This window comes from Mya arenaria, chromosome 14 (assembly GCF_026914265.1).
Source record: "Mya arenaria isolate MELC-2E11 chromosome 14, ASM2691426v1".
NCBI classification, from domain to species: Eukaryota; Metazoa; Mollusca; class Bivalvia; order Myida; family Myidae; genus Mya; species Mya arenaria.
In genome coordinates this window covers 44,245,529-44,265,083 of record NC_069135.1, presented here as the reverse complement: position 1 = coordinate 44,265,083, position 19,555 = coordinate 44,245,529, and the positions used below count along the sequence as shown (strand labels likewise).

General features: G+C 37.9%; 1 protein-coding gene across 1 annotated transcript in view; it reads right to left on the bottom strand.

Moving 5' to 3' along the window:
- Positions 1-19,555, bottom strand: part of LOC128216763 (dedicator of cytokinesis protein 4-like) — a 189,359-nt gene that overhangs the window by 153,026 nt on the left and 16,778 nt on the right. Inside the window, 2 exon segments of the mRNA XM_052923421.1 lie at positions 2,194-2,290; positions 10,080-10,135. Coding sequence (XP_052779381.1) covers positions 2,194-2,290; positions 10,080-10,135 — 153 coding nt within the window.

Sequence of the window (19,555 nt, the reverse complement as noted above, 5' to 3'; positions counted from 1 at the left end):
AACACACCAACATCTTGCAGAATCAAACACACCAATAATTTGTAGAAACAAACACAGACAACACACTAGTATCTTTCAGTGACAAACACACCAACATCTTGCAGTGACAACACACCAACATCTTGCAGTAACAAACACACCAACATCTTGCAGTGACAGCACACCAGTATCTTGCAGTAACAAACACACCAACATCTTGCAGTGACAGCACACCAGTATCTTGCAGTAACAAACACACCAACATCTTGCAGTGACAACACACCAGTATCTTGCAGTGACAACACACCAGTATCTTGCAGTGACAACACACCAGTATCTTGCAGTGACAACACACCAGTATCTTGCAGTGACAACACACCAGTATCTTGCAGTGACAACACACCAGTATCTTGCAGTGACAGCACACCAGTATCTTGCAGTGACAACACACCAGTATCTTGCAGTGACAGCACACCAGTATCTTGCAGTGACAACACACCAGTATCTTGCAGTGACAACACACCAGTATCTTGCAGTGACAGCACACCAGTATCTTGCAGTGACAGCACACCAGTATCTTGCAGCGACAGCACACCAGTATCTTGCAGTGACAACACACCAGTATCTTGCAGTGACAACACACCAGTATCTTGTAGTAACAAACACACCAGTATCTTGCAGTGACAGCACACCAGTATCTTGCAGTGACAACACACCAGTATCTTGCAGTGACAACACACCAGTATCTTGCAGTGACAACACACCAGTATCTTGCAGTGACAACACACTAGTATCTTTCAGTGACAAACACACCAACATCTTGCAGTGACAGCATACCAGTATCTTGCAGTAACAAACACACCAGTATCTTGCAGTGACAGCACACCAGTATCTTGCAGTAACAAACACACCAACATCTTGCAGTGACAGCACACCAGTATCTTGCAGTAACAAACACACCAACATCTTGCAGTGACAACACACTAGTATCTTTCAGTGACAAACACACCAACATCTTGCAGTGACAACACACCAGTATCTTGCAGTAACAAACACACCAACATCTTGCAGTGACAGCACACCAGTATCTTGCAGTAACAAACACACCAACATCTTGCAGTGACAGCACACCAGTATCTTGCAGTAACAAACACACCAACATCTTGCAGTGACAGCATACCAGTATCTTGCAGTGACAACACACCAACATCTTGCAGTGACAACACACCAGTATCTTGCAGTGACAGCACACCAGTATCTTGCAGTGACAGCACACCAGTATCTTGCAGTGACAGCACACCAGTATCTTGCAGTGACAGCACACCAGTATCTTGCAGTGACAGCACACCAGTATCTTGCAGTGACAGCACACCAGTATCTTGCAGTGACAACACCAGTATCTTGCAGTGACAACACACCAGTATCTTGCAGTGACAACACACCAGTATCTTGCAGTGACAACACACCAGTATCTTGCAGTGACAACACACCAGTATCTTGCAGTGACAACACACCAGTATCTTGCAGTGACAGCACACCAGTATCTTGCAGTGACAACACACCAGTATCTTGCAGTGACAGCACACCAGTATCTTGCAGTGACAACACACCAGTATCTTGCAGTGACAGCACACCAGTATCTTGCAGTGACAACACACCAGTATCTTGCAGTGACAACACACCAGTATCTTGCAGTGACAGCACACCAGTATCTTGCAGTGACAGCACACCAGTATCTTGCAGCGACAGCACACCAGTATCTTGCAGTGACAACACACCAGTATCTTGCAGTGACAACACACCAGTATCTTGCAGTGACAACACACCAGTATCTTGCAGCGACAACACACCAGTATCTTGCAGTGACAACACACCAACATTGTTCAGTAATTCGCAACATCTTGTTTACTTTTGCTCATAATACAAACACTCTGGTGACTTGGTTGGACAATGGAAGTTTGTATTCAACTACAAAACTGGTTTTGAAATAACATAATAATATCAGAATGAGTATGCAAATTTCCGTGATACTGAACTGAATAAAATTGAGTCAGTTAGAAGATTATAATAAAAAAATCGCACAATACAGTGGAAGCATAAAACATGGGCCATACTATTTAAAAGTTTTTGATAGTGGAAATGCTTCTGAAGTAACATTGATGACAAATGAGAAAAGCCAAAAAGGCTTCTAATGCAACAGTACACAAGGCATACATTTACGATATGTTTCCAAGTTGCACTCCACTCCCACAGGACATCGGCAACTTCACACACCATTTGGTCCTCTGTTGATGTGACCGTTTCATAAAACCTGCAACACATAATTACTGTTTGCCATAAATAGTTTAATATAACTTAACAAGCAAATTTCTTAAACTGATATTCCATACCTGATAAGGCAAAGCTCATGGAATTGAAATGAAAAGTTGGTGAAATATTCCTATATTAACATGTAATTTGGCTGCAGAGAGACTGTTGGATATGAATTTAGTTCATTAGGAATTGTATGAATTAACAAGAGCTGTCACAGTATGTGACGAATGCCCCCGATTGTGACATTGACCTATGAACAAGGTCAGTACATGAAAAGTTGATCTTGCCTAAAGTTACATGTCAAATACATATGGCAAGTTATTTTAAATTGCCTCTAAACATGAAAAAATACCACCCATAGTTGACAACCGACACTGTTATGTCCTTATATATGCAGCATTCCATTGTGAATAAACACCCAAGTGTGACCTTGACCTTTGAGATAGGGACATGGGTCTGTCATGCGACGCGTCGTCTTGGTATGTGGAACACAGAGTGGCAAGTTATTTTAAAATCTGTCCATACAAGGGAAAGTTACAGCCAGGACACGACAACTTATACTCTATGTCCTTATATGCAGCACTCTGTTGTGAATAAACACCTAAGTGTGACCTTGACCTTAGAGGTAGGGACACAGGTCTTGCACGCGACACGTCATCTTGGTATAAGGAACACATGTGGCAAGTTATTTTAAAATCTGTCCATACAAGGGAAAGTTACAGCCAGGACACGACAACCTATACTCTATGTCCTTATATGCAGCACTCCATTGTGAATAAACACTAAGTGTGACCTTGACCTTAGAGGTAGGGACACAGGTCGTTCACACGACACGTTGTCTTGGTAAGTGGAACACATGTAGCAAGTGATTTTAAAATCTGTCCATACAAGGGAAAGTAACAGCCCTGACACGACAACCTATACTCTATGTCCTTATATGCAGCACTCCATTGTGAATAAACACTATGTGTGACCTTGACCTTTGAGGCAGGGACACGGGTCTTGCACAAGACACGTCGTCTTGGTATGTGGAACACATGTGGCAAGTTATTTTAAAATCTGTCCATACAAGGGAAAGTTACAGCCCGGACACGAGTTATTGGGCCGGACACACGGACGGACGGACAGTGCGATTTTAATATGCCCACCTTCGGGGCATAAAAATGTTGTTTATAGAGAAGCATTTGTAATAGTTTTTCATGAATTTAAACGATTTCAAAATGATAGTTCAAATATGTCTGAAGTAATAACAGTAAATGGTAAAAAATGACATTTTAAGGTACTTGCTGATCATCTTCACTGTTTTTTCTAAGATTTGCTAGTGACCTTGTTTTAAACCCGTAGTGACCCACATTAAAAATATTATCCATTCTGACACCTTCAGTTGGGCAAGGGATATCATTATGGCTAAGAAATGTCCATAAAAATAACCCAATAATTGTTTTTTTGATCTTGTGACCTAGTTTTTGACACCACCTGACCTAGTTCCAATTAATGTTAGGGTTGATGAAGGAAATCACTTTAATTAAGGTTTATGAATATTGGACCAAATATAATGTCTCAAGGGTGTTCCAAAGATTTTCTTAAGATTTGACCTAGTGAACTAGTTTTTGACCCAAAGTGACCCATATTAAAGAACTGTATCCATTCTTACACCTTACGTTTGGCAGGGGAAAGCATGATGGCTAAGAAGTGTTCATATATACCTTGATTGTTTTGATTTGACCAAGTGACCTAGTTTTAACACCACATGACCTAATTTCAAATTAAACCTAGAGTAGAGAAGGAAAATATTCTGATAAAGTTTCTTAAATGTTGGACCAAATATTATGTCTCTAGTGTGTTCAAAAGATTTTCCTAAGATTTGACCTAGTGACAAAGTATTTGATACCATGTGAACCACATTTAAAAGCATCTGATAGATTTTATGAAGGAAAATATTCTTATCAAGTTTTTAGCTCTACTGACCAAAGGCCAGAAGAGCTTATGCGATAGTAATGTGTACGTAGTATGTCCGTCCGTGTGTTCGTGCTTCTGTGGGTCTGTAAACAATTGCTTGTGAACACGATACTGTCTTCAGTTTTGATTGTATCGCGATGAAACTTGTATTTAGATATCCATGAGAGCTTCGTGCCTTTCCAAAACCAGATCTGCCCATGCATGCCTAGATTATGGACATTGAAATGTAAAAAATCAGTGCATCTGTAAACAACTGCTTGTGAACATGCAACAGTCTTCAGTTTTGATTGTATCTCAATGAAACTTGTACAGTATCTAGATATCCATTAGAGCTCAGTTCCTTTCGAAAACCAGCCAGATCCACCCATGCATGCCTAGAAAATGGGCCTTGGTAGTAAAACAAATGCTATTGTGTAAACAATTGCTTGTGATCACGATACAGTTGTCAGTTTTGATTGTATCTCGATGAAACTGATACAGTATTTAGAAATCCATTAGAGCTTGGTTCCTTTGCTCGATTTCTTTCGAAAACCAGCAAGATCTGCCCATGCATGCCTTGATTATGGGCCTTGAAAATATGAAAAAATCTGTGCATCTGTAAACAATTGCTTGTGAACACAATACAGTCTTCAGTTTTGAATGTATCTTGATGAAACTTGTACAGTATTTAGATATCTATTAAAGCTCGGTTCCTTTTTCAGATCTGCCCATGCATGCATAGTTTATTTGTCTTTAAAGTATAAAAAAATGCTATTTTTAGCTAAGTCTATTTTTAGCCAAGTCTACATGAGCTATTTTTAGCTAAGTCTATTTTTAGCCATGTCTACATGAGCGAAGTGTATTTTTAGCCAAATTTACATGAAAAGTCACAATTGCTTGTAAATGTTTGTTCAAAAAATGCCACTGGGTTCGTTAATGGCCTCGCCCCTGGGTTCACAGGTTTGGTATATTAAATTGGGAAATGTTAAAATACTTTTTGTCTGAAACAGAAATGCAGATCCATGCTATTTTGAACAAGGCTTAATTTAGTGGTCCACTACCATGGTTGTTCAAATTATGCCCCTTGGGTCAAAACTGGCTCTGCCCCGGGGGTCACAAGTCACTAGAGACTTATTTAAGAAATATTCTTCTTTCAAACCACAAGGTCCATACCTTTGATATTTGTTGTGGAGCATCATATGAGATTATGCCCCTTGGGCAAAAGCTTGCCCCACATCTTTTGACCTACTCTTTAATTTTTAAAGTTACATCTATGAAATTTTGACCATGTGTACAGTTTTGCAAACGAGCATCAATGTTGTCCTCGGATGTCCTTAACTTAGACCTTTTGACCAAGTTTTTTATTTATAATGCTACAGAAATGAAATTTTGTCCATGAGTACAGTTTTGAAAGCAAATATTTTTTTACCCTCAGGTTACCTTTACTTGGCACATATTAAAATAATTCATGCAACTAATCTGTTTACAACACTTTCTGTCCTCAGATGTTGAAGAGCAGCGTTTTCAGCTAACCCAAACACAAAAAGTGAACTATATATTTGCTTCCAATTACTCATACGTACATGCTCTGGATTGAAAATGACCACAAGAGCCATGCCAGTAGAGCATAGGCCTGCTTGGGCCTCTTGTTTAAATATAGAACAAGACATATTGCTTCTTGTATTTTTCTAAGATCTGTTCTAAGAAATCATAAATTTCATAAAGGAAAACATTCTGATAAAGTTTCATGAATATTGGACTTAATATCATGTCTCTAGTGTGTTCCAAAGATCTTCCTAAGATTTGACCTAGTGACCTAGTTTTGACCCCATGTGGCCCACATTTACAAGTGGTCAAGATTTCATGGAGGGAGTTTTTATTGGCACAAAAAAGGGAGTTGTCATTGGCACATTGTGGAAGTAGTTATAGGTAAAACTGGTTATTTGGTGCAACAGACAAAGTGGTTGAAGGTTCAACAGAGGGAATTGTCATTGGTGCAACAGAGGAAGTGGTTGTAGGTGCAACAGAGGGAGTTGCTATCCGAGCAACAGAAGAAGATGATAAAGTGGCATAATAGGACAATGTTATAGGTGAGGCAGAAGTTGATGATAAATTTGTGTAAGAAAGGAAGATAATATAGGTGAAACAAAAGTAGAAGTTATACTTTATACTGTTAAGGTGCAACAGGGGTATATATTATAGGTGCAACAGAGGATGGTGATATAGGTGCATCAGAGGAAAATGTAACAGGTGAAACAGAGGAAGTGTTTTTAGCTGCAAAAGAGGTAGATGTTATAGCTGCAACATAAGATGTTCCAGGTACAAGAGAGAGTTATATATAGAGGGATATATTATATGTTCAACAGAGGGAGTTGTCCCAGGGGTAATACAATTAATTAATGCAATAGTGGGAGAAACTGCCCCAATAGCTCAGTGGTCGAGTAAGGTGTAAGAAGGGATACAGTTCTTTAATGTGGGTCACTTGGGGTCAAAAACTGGTTCACTAGGTCAAATCTTAAAAAAATCTTTGGGTGTGGAAGGTTCAAACCCCGGCCATGTCAAACCAAAAGACATTAGAATATGGTACCAGTAGCTCCCTTGGCTAGTGCTTGGCTTTTAAAGGGTATTACTGGGAAAATGATGTACTTAGTAATGATTCAACCCAGAAAAGTTGTATCCTGTGTATCGGTGCTTAACACCAAACACGTTAAAGATCCAAAAGATCTCTTAATAAAGAGCTAGGGTATCGCACCCGGATCTCTTGTAGCTCACTCTGTTTCTTCAAGTCTTCTAATGTCTGGATTTGACTGAGCATTGCTGCTCTTCTTTCTCATGTCACTTATGGCAGAACAGAACAGAATTTAAGTTGTGATGGTGTCACAGAGGGGTCAAGCCATAAAGCAGCCAATGGGCGTGGGCAAACCTTGATAACTCACATTAACAATAAGGCCAGAGTTTTTATATCTTTAGATTTACGGGAGCGCCGTACCTAAATATTGCAAAACCCAAATAAAAATAAAATTCATTTTCATAGTTTTATTTTTATTTTTTCCGACGAACGTTGCTCCAAGGTTAAGAAAAAAATAACATTAGTGTTCTATAACCCATATCTCAGAACCAACTGGTGTACCAATTGTCATTCATTATCGGTTTTTTTACTGCACAAACCAAGTAAACCAGTCGGAAATACGCGGGGGAAACAGAACAGGTACCCGTTACCATAACAACGTCCTGTCAAAAGTGAAAGTACTTTTTGTCATACCCCTTATTTCTCACAATTTCTGCAGCTATATAGAAATGTTTTACTACAAAAACGTTCCGATGTTTATGTTTCATTGTATAAATAAAACCGTGGTGAACTTAGAGCGTGTTTATTGTGATTTTTTTTGTAGATTCAGTATGTTGTTCGCGTTTCGTGGAATGATTGCGAAACTTCCGGTCAAAATAAGGAGACAGAAATTCGTGGGTTGTATTGTCTATTAAAAGTCGTTGGCGCACGTCGTATATTAACAAGGATGAATTGGATTACAGCGCAAAAATGTATAGCTTCTGACAAACACAAACTGCAAAATGATATCGTGTTCATCATAGTCGAAATGGATATTTTTGTCTGAATTTGACTCTGGGGAGCATTGAACACACTGCTTCACGATCACATATTTGAAGAGAAAAACACAAGGTATTCGTAGTTGTTAATTAGTAAATAGTTTAATAATGATTTAGAATTTAAATCGTTATAGAATACTGAAAATGATGTAATAATACCATAGTGTGTGTTTCCGATAAAACAGAAAAAATCTGAACATAAGATATCTGGCAGTCAGTGCAAGAAGTCAAACTTATCCGTTGCTTATTGCCAACGGCCATAGCTGGAATTAGAAGGATATTTTTCAGGACTGATTCTAAAATCAGTTCTTAGACCTGGTTTTTTGAAACATATAACACTTGTAAAATTTACCTTAATGCTCCCGAATTTTCTTTGGTGAAGTACATAAACGTAGATTTTGACTGTCTGTGTATCCGTAAGCCCTGTCAAACTTTGAAGTGAAGAGGAATTTCCATCAGGGCTTCTACTTTTTTTGGTTATATTTTCTATATAAAAACCACATCACGGTAAATTGTCACGGTGCTATTTCGTTAAAGACAGAAAAACACATTTGACCTCCTTATTATACTGTGTCTGAAACTGTGTTCAATGTTTGATTACTTCACAATGGAAAGGATATGCTTCTATTGTGGGCAAAAGGTTAGAATTGGCCATTTAAACTTCTTTATTACACTGACATGTTTCATAAAATCCATGGGTTGATAATATATGCACCTCATATGCATAGATGCATTCGAACAAATATATACAATTAATTTCAATGAGCGCTTGAACTCACAGTGTTGAGGTCAATATTTTCAGTCATTAAAAGGATCTTTTAATTATGCTTTTGAAACTTTATGGTGATCTATCACCCTTTTTTCAGCCTATGAAATAGCTGACACAAGTAAGGTGTGTTTTGTCTTCGTGATATAAGAAGATTTAAAAAATAAAAAAAATCCATTTTATTTTTATTTATTTCTCCTTTGGGACATTTTATGCATTTTATTTTTATTTTTATTTCTTCCTCCTTACCCAACTTTTTGAAAAATCTCCCGTAAATCTAAAGATAAAAAACTCTGGCCTAAGCAATAATGGGAGTTGTTATTCAGAGGGAGTTTAAATAGGTGGAACAGAGGTTGATGTAAGAAGTGCAACAGTTGTCATTGGGGGGGGGGGGGGTTTAGGAGAAACAGAGGGAGATGTTATAGGAGCAACAGAGGGAGATGTTATAGGAGCAACAGAGGGAGATGTTATAGGAGCAACAGAGGGGGTTGCTATAGGTGCAATAGAGGGAGATGTTATAGGTGCAATAGAGGGAGATGTTATAGGAGCAACAGAGGGAGATGTTATAGGTGCAACAGAGGGAGATGTTATAGGTGCAACAGAGGGAGATGTTATAGGTGCAACAGAGGGAGATGTTATAGGTGCAATAGAGGGAGATGTTATAGGAGCAACAGATGGAGATGTTATAGGTGCAATAGAGGGAGATGTTATAGGAGCAACAGAGGGGGTTGCTATAGGTGCAACAGAGGGGGTTGTTATAGGAGCAACAGAGGGGGTTGTTATAGGAGCAACAGAGGGGTTGTTATAGGAGCAACAGAGGGGGTTGTTATAGGTGCAACAGAGGGAGATGTTATAGGAGCAACAGAGGGAGATGTTATAGGTGCAACAGAGGGGGTTACTATAGGTGCAACAGAGAGGGTTGTTATAGGAGCAACAGAGGGGGGTTGTTATAGGTGCAACAGAGGGAGATGTTATAGGTGCAACAGAGGGAGATGTTATAGGTGCAATAGAGGGAGATGTTATAGGAGCAACAGAGGGGGTTGCTATAGGTGCAACAGAGGGGATTGTTATAGGAGCAACAGAGGGGGTTGCTATAGGTGCAACAGAGGGGGTTGTTATAGGAGCAACAGAGGGGGTTGTTATAGGTGCAACAGAGGGAGATGTTATAGGTGCAACAGAGGGAGATGTTATAGGAGCAACAGAGGGAGATGTTATAGGTGCAATAGAGGGAGATGTTATAGGAGCAACAGAGGGAGATGTTATAGGTGCAACAGAGGGGGTTGCTATAGGTGCAACAGAAAAATTGTTAAAAAAACAACAGAGAAAGTTGTTTTAGGTGCTACAACAGGTTTTTTCAATCTATACAGGCAAGAGGTGCAACATAGGAAGTTGCTAGATGTTACATAATGTTCAGAGCACCAGTCAAATCTAGATGTCATTCAATCAAACAATAATTAGAGGTAGAAGATTAACCAACCCTTCATTTTCTACTTTGCAAGGCTTGATGTGGATGATACATGCTGGAAATATGCCCTGAAATAAAAACAAAGCACAACCATATTTAAGATAAAAGTTACTAAAGTAACTGATTGACCAATAAATCAATGTATTTCTAATACAATAGTTCAGTTTTCTGCAAGTTACAGATAGCCAAAATAATCATGACATATTTCTCATAGTTCTTTAATATGCTGTCACGAGAAAGTCCAAACAAAAAACTCTTAAGCTGGCTATCAAATTAAAATTGAATGCAGTATGTTGAAACTGTCGGGTAAAGACATATGTTAAATTTTCATAATGAAAACTATTGTTTGCACAGTATGCTGACTTTTCAATCACTGTGGGGCCACCTGGAAGGTAAAAACATGGCCCATTGCCCCCGGTATACCCCCGGACCGGGGCGAGGGGGGGGGGGGCAGTGGTTACAATTGACTGGTGCATTATAATCCTGGACTATGCTGCAAAAGAAAACAAAATTTAAGGTGATAAACTTAGGCTAACCTATGTTTAGTCTATCCAGACCAGTGTTTGTATGGCTATATGTGAAAAGATATTTGTTCAAAACTATTGTTTTGTCAGAATTTGGTCAAAAATGAGCTTCTAACATCAATTTGGACAAAACAATGACTAATGTTCCTGTTAAGTTGAGCTGTCATCTTCAGCATCGCATAATAAGGTAAATTTTTGGTCACTTGTATTATGACTTGAATCAAATAATACTTAGTTGATCACTCCGATTTCCATCCAAAACGAGCCAGTATCAACGCAAAATTATAGCTACCAGTCTCAGATACAATGCTTTATTGCATAATTATTGCTTTAATTAATGATCCTTTAATGCATGAGACGATGAACAATGACTTCAAGCATGCTCAAATATATTTATTGTCAAAAATAAGATTTCCAAAATTCCAGCGACAGTTTATACCGGAAGCCGCCATTTTGATTGAATTTATTGAGCCCCATGCTAAACCAATTGATTTACAATATAAAAACACCACACATCGGTAGCTTCCCTTTACAAAAACATGTAAACTAGCATAGAAAAATTATCATTTAATATTTTTCAGCATTTAAAAAAAATATTACCTGAAAAAATCTGGTTGGCAATCAAAATGTAGGTGTAGGCGCACAATAGAATTTTTTTTTTACATTTTCAAAACAATAGGAGCGGTAAATCTGCAGAACGAAACATCAATTTGGTGTGGCCTTATATTTAACATCGGTAAAAGATAATGCATTACAGGTCTTTCCCAAAAACTTTTTATATGAGGGGGTATTATCACCTTCTGCATTTCAATTTTTTTCTTTTAATTTCCACAACCGAAATTTTGGTGCACTTTAAGAGAAGAATTCTTAAATATGGACAAGGAAACAAAATCTTCAATCTTCATAATCATGTTTATTTCATTATGAAAAGATAAGAAATGAGTAAATGAAATTTTTTTATATGAATGAATATATTACGATATGTTTCAAAAAAATCCCCTTCCTAGCCTCAGCCTCTATACGTTACTAAAGCAATTCATAATCACCATCTGAAAACAAATTTTCACTGTTTAAATTGTCAAATAAAACAAATGAAAGGGCATGAAAACTAAAAACTATTCCCAAATGGCTTCCAGTCAGTATTAAAGCTTACAGATAAATTGAAGAAAATGTATGTTTGATATTTTCCACTTGCAAGATAAAATGCCAAAGAAAGTATGTTCAAATGATTAAATTGATAACTAGTCTAAAATTAAAATGTTCCTGTCCACATACATAATGTTTTTGAATAAAAATACTGATTTTAAATACATTTACCAGCTTTTGCCTGAATATTAGAATATTACAGGAACCATTACAATTTCCTATATGCTAATCTCAATCTCCGATGCAGTAAACTAGCTTAATTTGGTATATACTTTTAAAAAACTAACATTATGCTTAATTGTTTGTTTTGCTTTAAAAAAAAAATTACTAATCAAATCCCAATAATGACCTACACAATGTACAGTTACTCTGATTCTCAGAATTCTTTTCCAGATCTGGGCAAAGCAGATATATTATCAGCTCACTGTGAAGTACTGTGTGTCCCACAGTTTGCAGAATAATTCATAAAACCTATTATAATCACCGGTTTTGCTCTGATAACCTAGGTTTTGGAGAATAATTGTGCAAACGGCACGAGAAACCTATGGTGTCAAGCAATATCACAAGTTTTTTCAATAACCTAGGTAATGAGGAATTATTGTGCTTATCGGCACAGGCAGTTGCACAATAACTCCATACCATAGGTTTTCACTGCTGCTAATTGCTTTAAGTATCGATCAGTGATTAAACCGTTGTTTATTGATTGATTCGCATTAATCAAGCGACACTGATAACGTAGGTTTTCATTGGTCCAACTAAGCAAAATAAACAGATCTCATTGGCTATGCATTTAAACCGCAAAAATGCTTCACTTAATATCATTTTGGAGGTACTCTTTACAGCAATGAGAAGTACTTAATGTCTGATATTGAAAGTTGTTAGATATAAACTAGTGCCTAGACCAGTTACTGTAGTAATATACAGAAATGTAGGATTTGACATAATTTCAAACAATTAAAAAAACATATTTAAAACCCAAATATATTGTTCTATTTGACATTCAATGAAATATACATGTATTAAGGATTCTGCCGAAAATGCCACACATGTGACATTTGGTTTGTGAATAATAATGTTCCACTATGCTATATACAATTATCCACACACGCACGCACGCATGCACGCACGCACGCACGCACGCACACACACACAAAAATCATTCCAAATGGCTGATTACTTCATCGCAATAGTGAACGACGGTCAACGTCGTCTGAGAGTGGTTAGGGACAGTGTGAGCATTTATAAATTATGATGATGACCGCACTATTCACAATAGTTTTAAACAATGGTTCGCGTGAAGTTTTAAATGTATTTTTTTAAGATGTATGATAATAAATGATAAATATAACAAGTCTTAATAATTTTAAATTTCTTACTTTGTTAAATACCATGCATTAATTGTTTTTGTTCAAATTACATAATACATTGAATGACCCACCTTCTGTAAAAATAAAACAATATAAGTTATGAATAGAAAAAAATGCACACATCTGATATCTGTCTGGACAAATGAATATAAATGAAAGCATTGTATATATACTTTTCATGCTACTGGCAAATCATTTAATATGACAACATAAATAACATTTTTTTAATATTCATATACATAAATGTTTTCATGTTGCCAATTTAGTCTCGACCATCTAGACGCTTGTATCAGGGTCTATATTGTTCATTGACTCTAATTAGAGTGGCTGCATGATTGAGGCTAGCCAGTGCTTTGATAATTGTTACGATCGGAAAACAAGGTTATTAGGAAAAAGGCTACATTCTACTAAACAAATTAGCGCTCGTAAAAAACACTTTTTTTAGATGGTGCGGGCGCAAGTGATAAAAAAATAAACACATTTTTTTGCTTTTCTGAAGAAATAGGTGCGGGAAATCCGATGAACAAGTTATTAATTTGGTGTGGCCTCAGTAGTTATTTCGTATTTTTCCATTAAAAAAGATTACTTGGTATTTCTACCTAGTAGAATTCATTCCTTATGCGTGATTGGCTAGTCCGTGTTATCACATGATATTACCAAGTTAGGTGTATTAGCTTAATTATGTCACCCTCTTAGAGTAAGCCGTCGTAGCTCAGAGAATACGATGCTGGACTGCAATTTTGGCGACCCGGGTTCAAACCTGGTCTCCAACACAATTTTTTATTTACATTTTGGTCCCTTTTTTATAATTATGATATCAAAGCGTAACACATTCTATTAAATAATTGTCCTGAGATTCATTACAGAAAAAAACTTTTTTGGTGCCAATCTGGTGTACAGTCCCTTTTAAAAATTACGAGTGAGTGTCTGGTTTTGTGAGATGAAAATTTTACCACTCGCAAAAATTTGCGAGTATCAAAAACAGTTAAATTCTAATCCTGCTTTTGTAGTTGAACTATAAAAAAAAAAAATGTTAACATCTTGAACAATATATGTATGAACAATATTGAATGTGGACAATCTTGGTGTTGAATGGCTTTTATTCTTGGTCTTGGAGTTGAACACTGCTTCCATTCTTGGTCTTTGAGTTGAACAGCTTTCATTCTTGATCTTGGAGTTGAACAACTTTCATTCTTGGTCTTGGTGTTGAATGGCTTTCATTCTTGGTCTTGGAGTTGAATGGCTTCCATTCTTGGTCTTGGTGTTGAACAGCTTCCATTCTTGGTCTTGGAGTTGAACAGCTTCATTCTTGGTCTTGGTGTTGAACAGCTTTCATTCTTGATCTTGGAGTTGAACAGCTTTTTTTCTTGATCTTGGGGTTGAACAGCTTTCATTCTTGGTCTTGGTGTTGAACGGCTTTCATTCTTGGTCTTGGAGTTTAATGGTTTTTATTCTTGGTCTTGGTGTTGAACGGCTTTCATTCTTGGTCTTGGCATAGAACGGCTTTCATTCTTGGTCTTGGTGTTGAACGGCTTTCATTCTTGAACTTGGGAGTTGAACGGCTTTCATTCTTGATCTTGGTGTTGAACGGCTTTCATTCTTGGTCTTGGCATAGAACAGCTTTCATTCTTGGTCTTGGTGTTGAACGGCTTTCATTCTTGAACTTGGAGTTGAACGGCTTTCATTCTTGATCTTGGTGTTGAACGGCTTTCATTCTTGAACTTGGAGTTGAACGGCTTTCATTCTTAATCTTGGGAGTTGAACAGCTTTCATTCTTGGTCTTGGTGTTGAACAGCTTTCATTCTTGATCTTGGAGTTGAACAGCTTTCTTTCTTGATCTTGTGGTTGAACAGCTTTCATTCTTGGTCTTGGAGTTGAACGGCTTTCATTCTTGATCTTGGAGTTGAACAGCTTTCATTCTTGATCTTGGGGTTGAACAGCTTTCATTCTTGATCTTGGGGTTGAACAGCTTTCATTCTTGATCTTGGGGTTGAACAGCTTTCTTTTTTGATCTTGGGGTTGAACAGCTTTTTTTCTTGATCTTGGGGTTGAACAGCTTTCATTCTTGATCTTGGAGTTGAACAGCTTTCATTCTTGATCTTGGGGTTGAACAGCTTTCATTCTTGATCTTGGAGTTGAACAGCTTTCATTCTTGGTCTTGGTGTTGAACAGCTTTCATTCTTGATCTTGGGGTTGAACGGCTTTCATTCTTGATCTTGGTGTTGAACGGCTTTCATTCTTGATCTTGGAGTTGAACAGCTTTCATTCTTGATCTTGGGGTTGAACAGCTTTCATTCTTGATCTTGGTGTTGAATGGCTTTCATTCTTGATCTTGGAGTTGAATGCTTTCTTTCTTGATCTTGGGGTTGAACAGCTTTCATTCTTGATCTTGGGGTTGAACAGCTTTCATTCTTGATCTTGGAGTTGAACAGCTTTCTTTCTTGATCTTGTGGTTGAACAGCTTTCATTCTTGATCTTGGAGTTGAACAGCTTTCATTCTTGGTCTTGGAGTTGAACGGCTTTCATTCTTGATCTTGGAGTTGAATGGCTTTCATTTTTGATCTTGGAGTTGAACAGCTTTCATTCTTGATCTTGGGGTTGAACAGCTTTCATTCTTGATCTTGGAGTTGAACAGCTTTCATTCTTGATCTTGGTGTTGAACAGCTTTCATTTTTGATCTTGGAGTTGAACAGCTTTCATTCTTGGTCTTGGTGTTGAACAGCTTTCATTCTTGATCTTGGAGTTGAACAGCTTTCTTTCTTGATCTTGTGGTTGAACAGCTTTCATTCTTGATCTTGGTGTTGAACAGCTTTCATTCTTGATCTTGGGGTTGAACAGCTTTCATTTTTGATCTTGGGGTTGAACAGCTTTCATTCTTGATCTTGGAGTTGAACAGCTTTCTTTCTTGATCTTGTGGTTGAACAGCTTTCATTTTTGGTCTTGGAGTTGAACAGCTTTCATTCTTGATCTTGGAGTTTAACGGCTTTCATTCTTGATCTTGGTGTTGAACAGCTTTCATTCTTGCTCTTGGAGTTGAATGGCTTTCTTTCTTGATCTTGGGGTTGAACAGCTTTCATTCTTGGTCTTGGAGTTGAACTGCTTTCATTCTTGGTCTTGGATTTGAACAGCTTTCATTCTTGGTCTTGGAGTTGAACGGCTTTCATTCTTGATCTTGGAGTTGAATGGCTTTCATTCTTGATCTTGGAGTTGAACAGCTTTCATTCTTGATCTTGGAGTTGAACGGCTTTCATTCTTGATCTTGGAGTTGAACTGCTTTCATTCTTGATCTTGGAGTTGAACTGCTTTCATTCTTGGTCTTGGAGTTGAACAGCTTTCATTCTTGATCTTGGAGTTGAATGGCTTTCATTCTTGGTCTTGGAGTTGAACAGCTTTCATTCTTGATCTTGGAGTTGAATGGCTTTCTTTCTTGATCTTGTGGTTGAACAGCTTTCATTCTTGATCTTGGAGTTGAACAGCTTTCATTCTTGATCTTGGAGTTGAATGGCTTTCTTTCTTGATCTTGTGGTTGAACAGCTTTCATTCTTGGTCTTGGAGTTGAACAGCTTTCATTCTTGATCTTGGAGTTGAATGGCTTTCTTTCTTGATCTTGGGGTTGAACAGCTTTCATTCCTGATCTTGGAGTTGAACAGCTTTCATTCTTGATCATGGAGTTGAATGGCTTTCTTTCTTGATCTTGGGGTTGAACAGCTTTCATTCTTGATCTTGGAGTTGAACTGCTTTCATTCTTGATCTTGGAGTTGAACTACTTTCATTCTTGGTCTTGGAGTTGAATGGCTTTCATTCTTGATCTTGGAGTTGAATGGCTTTCATTCTTGGTCTTGGAGTTGAATGGCTTTCATTCTTGATCTTGGAGTTGAACTGCTTTCATTCTTGGTCTTGGAGTTGAACAGCTTTCATTCTTGATCTTGGAGTTGAATGGCTTTCTTTCTTGATCTTGGAGTTGAACAGCTTTCATTCTTGATCTTGGAGTTGAACAGCTTTCATTCTTGATCTTGGAGTTGAATGGCTTTCATTCTTGATCTTGGGGTTGAACTGCTTTCATTCTTGATCTTGGAGTTGAACTGCTTTCATTCTTGATCTTGGGGTTGAACAGCTTTCATTCTTGATCTTGGAGTTGAACTGCTTTCGTTCTTGATCTTGGAGTTGAACTGCTTTCATTCTTGGTCTTGGAGTTGAACAGCTTTCATTCTTGATCTTGGAGTTGAATGGCTTTCTTTCTTGATCTTGTGGTTGAACAGCTTTCATTCTTGATCTTGGGAGTTGAATGGCTTTCTTTCTTGATCTTGGAGTTGAACAGCTTTCATTCTTGATCTTGGAGTTGAACGGCTTTCTTTCTTGATCTTGGAGTTGAACAGCTTTCATTCTTGATCTTGGAGTTGAATGGCTTTCTTTCTTGATCTTGTGGTTGAACAGCTTTCATTCTTGATCTTGGAGTTGAACGGCTTTCTTTCTTGATCTTGGAGTTGAACAGCTTTCATTCTTGATCGTGGAGTTGAATGGCTTTCTTTCTTGATCTTGTGGTTGAACAGCTTTCATTCTTGATCTTGGAGTTGAATGGCTTTCTTTCTTGATCTTGGGGTTGAACAGCTTTCATTCTTGATCTTGGAGTTGAACAGCTTTCTTTCTTGATCTTGTGGTTGAACAGCTTTCATTCTTGATCTTGGAGTTGAACAGCTTTCATTCTTGATCTTGGAGTTGAACGGCTTTCATTTTTGATCTTGGGGTTGAACAGCTTTCATTCTTGGTCTTGGAGTTGAACGGCTTTCTTTCTTGATCTTGGAGTTGAATGGCTTTCATTTTTGATCTTGGAGTTGAACGGCTTTCATTTTTGATCTTGGAGTTGAACAGCTTTCATTCTAGATCTTGGGGTTGAACAGCTTTCATTCTTGATCTTGGGGTTGAACAGCTTTCATTCTTGGTCTTGGTGTTGAACAGCTTTCATTCTTGATCTTGGAGTTGAACAGCTTTCTTTCTTGATCTTGTGGTTGAGCAGCTTTCATTCTTGGTCTTGGTGTTGAACGGCTTTCATTCTTGATCTTGGAATTGAACAGCTTTCATTCTTGATCTTGGGGTTGAACAGCTTTCATTCTTGATCTTGGGGTTGAACAGCTTTCATTCTTGATCTTGGGGTTGAACAGCTTTCATTCTTGATCTTGGGGTTGAACAGCTTTCATTCTTGATCTTGGAGTTGAACAGCTTTCATTCTTGATCTTGGGGTTGAACAGCTTTCATTCTTGATCTTGGAGTTGAACAGCTTTCATTCTTGATCTTGGGGTTGAACGGCTTTCATTCTTTATCTTGGAGTTGAACAGCTTTCATTCTTGATCTTGGGGTTGAACGGCTTTCATTCTTGGTCTTGGTGTTGAACAGCTTTTATTCTTGATCTTGGTGTTGAACAGCTTTCATTTTTGATCTTGGGGTTGAACAGCTTTCATTTTTGATCTTGGTGTTGAACGGCTTTCATTCTTGATCTTGTGGTTGAACAGCTTTCATTCTTGATCTTGGGGTTGAACAGCTTTCATTCTTAATCTTGGTGATGAACGGCTTTCATTCTTGGTCTTGGAGTTGAACAGCTTTCATTCTTGATCTTGGAGTTGAACGGCTTTCATTCTTAATCTTGGTGTTGAACGGCTTTCATTCTTGGTATTGGGGTTGAACAGCTTTCATTCTTGATCTTGGGGTTGAACGGCTTTCATTCTTAATCTTGGTGTTGAACGGCTTTCATTCTTGGTCTTGGGGTTGAACAGCTTTCATTCTTGGTCTTGGTGTTGAACGGCTTTCATTCTTGGTCTTGGTGTTGAACAGCTTTCATTCTTGATCTTGGGGTTGAACGGCTTTCATTCTTAATCGTGGTGTTGAACGGCTTTCATTCTTGGTCTTGGGGTTGAACAGCTTTCATTCTTGGTCTTGGGGTTGAACAGCTTTCATTTTTGATCTTGGAGTTGAACGGCTTTCATTCTTGATCTTGGTGTTGAACGGCTTTCATTCTTGGTCTAGGTGTTGAACAGCTTTCATTCTTGATCTTGGTGTTGAACGGCTTTCATTCTTGATCTTGGGGTTGAACAGCTTTCATTCTTGGTCTTGGTGATGAACGGCTTTCATTCTTAATCTTGGTGATGAACGGCTTTCATTCTTGATCTTGGGGTTGAACAGCTTTCATTCTTGATCTTGGAGTTGAACGGCTTTCATTCTTGATCTTGGGGTTGAACGGCTTTCATTCTTGGTCTTGGTGTTGAACAGCTTTCATTCTTGATCTTGTGGTTGAACAGCTTTCATTTTTGATCTTGGGGTTGAACGGCTTTCATTCTTGGTCTTGGTGTTGAACAGCTTTCATTCTTGATCTTGTGGTTGAACAGCTTTCATTTTTGATCTTGGGGTTGAACAGCTTTCATTTTTGATCTTGGTGTTGAACGGCTTTCATTCTTGATCT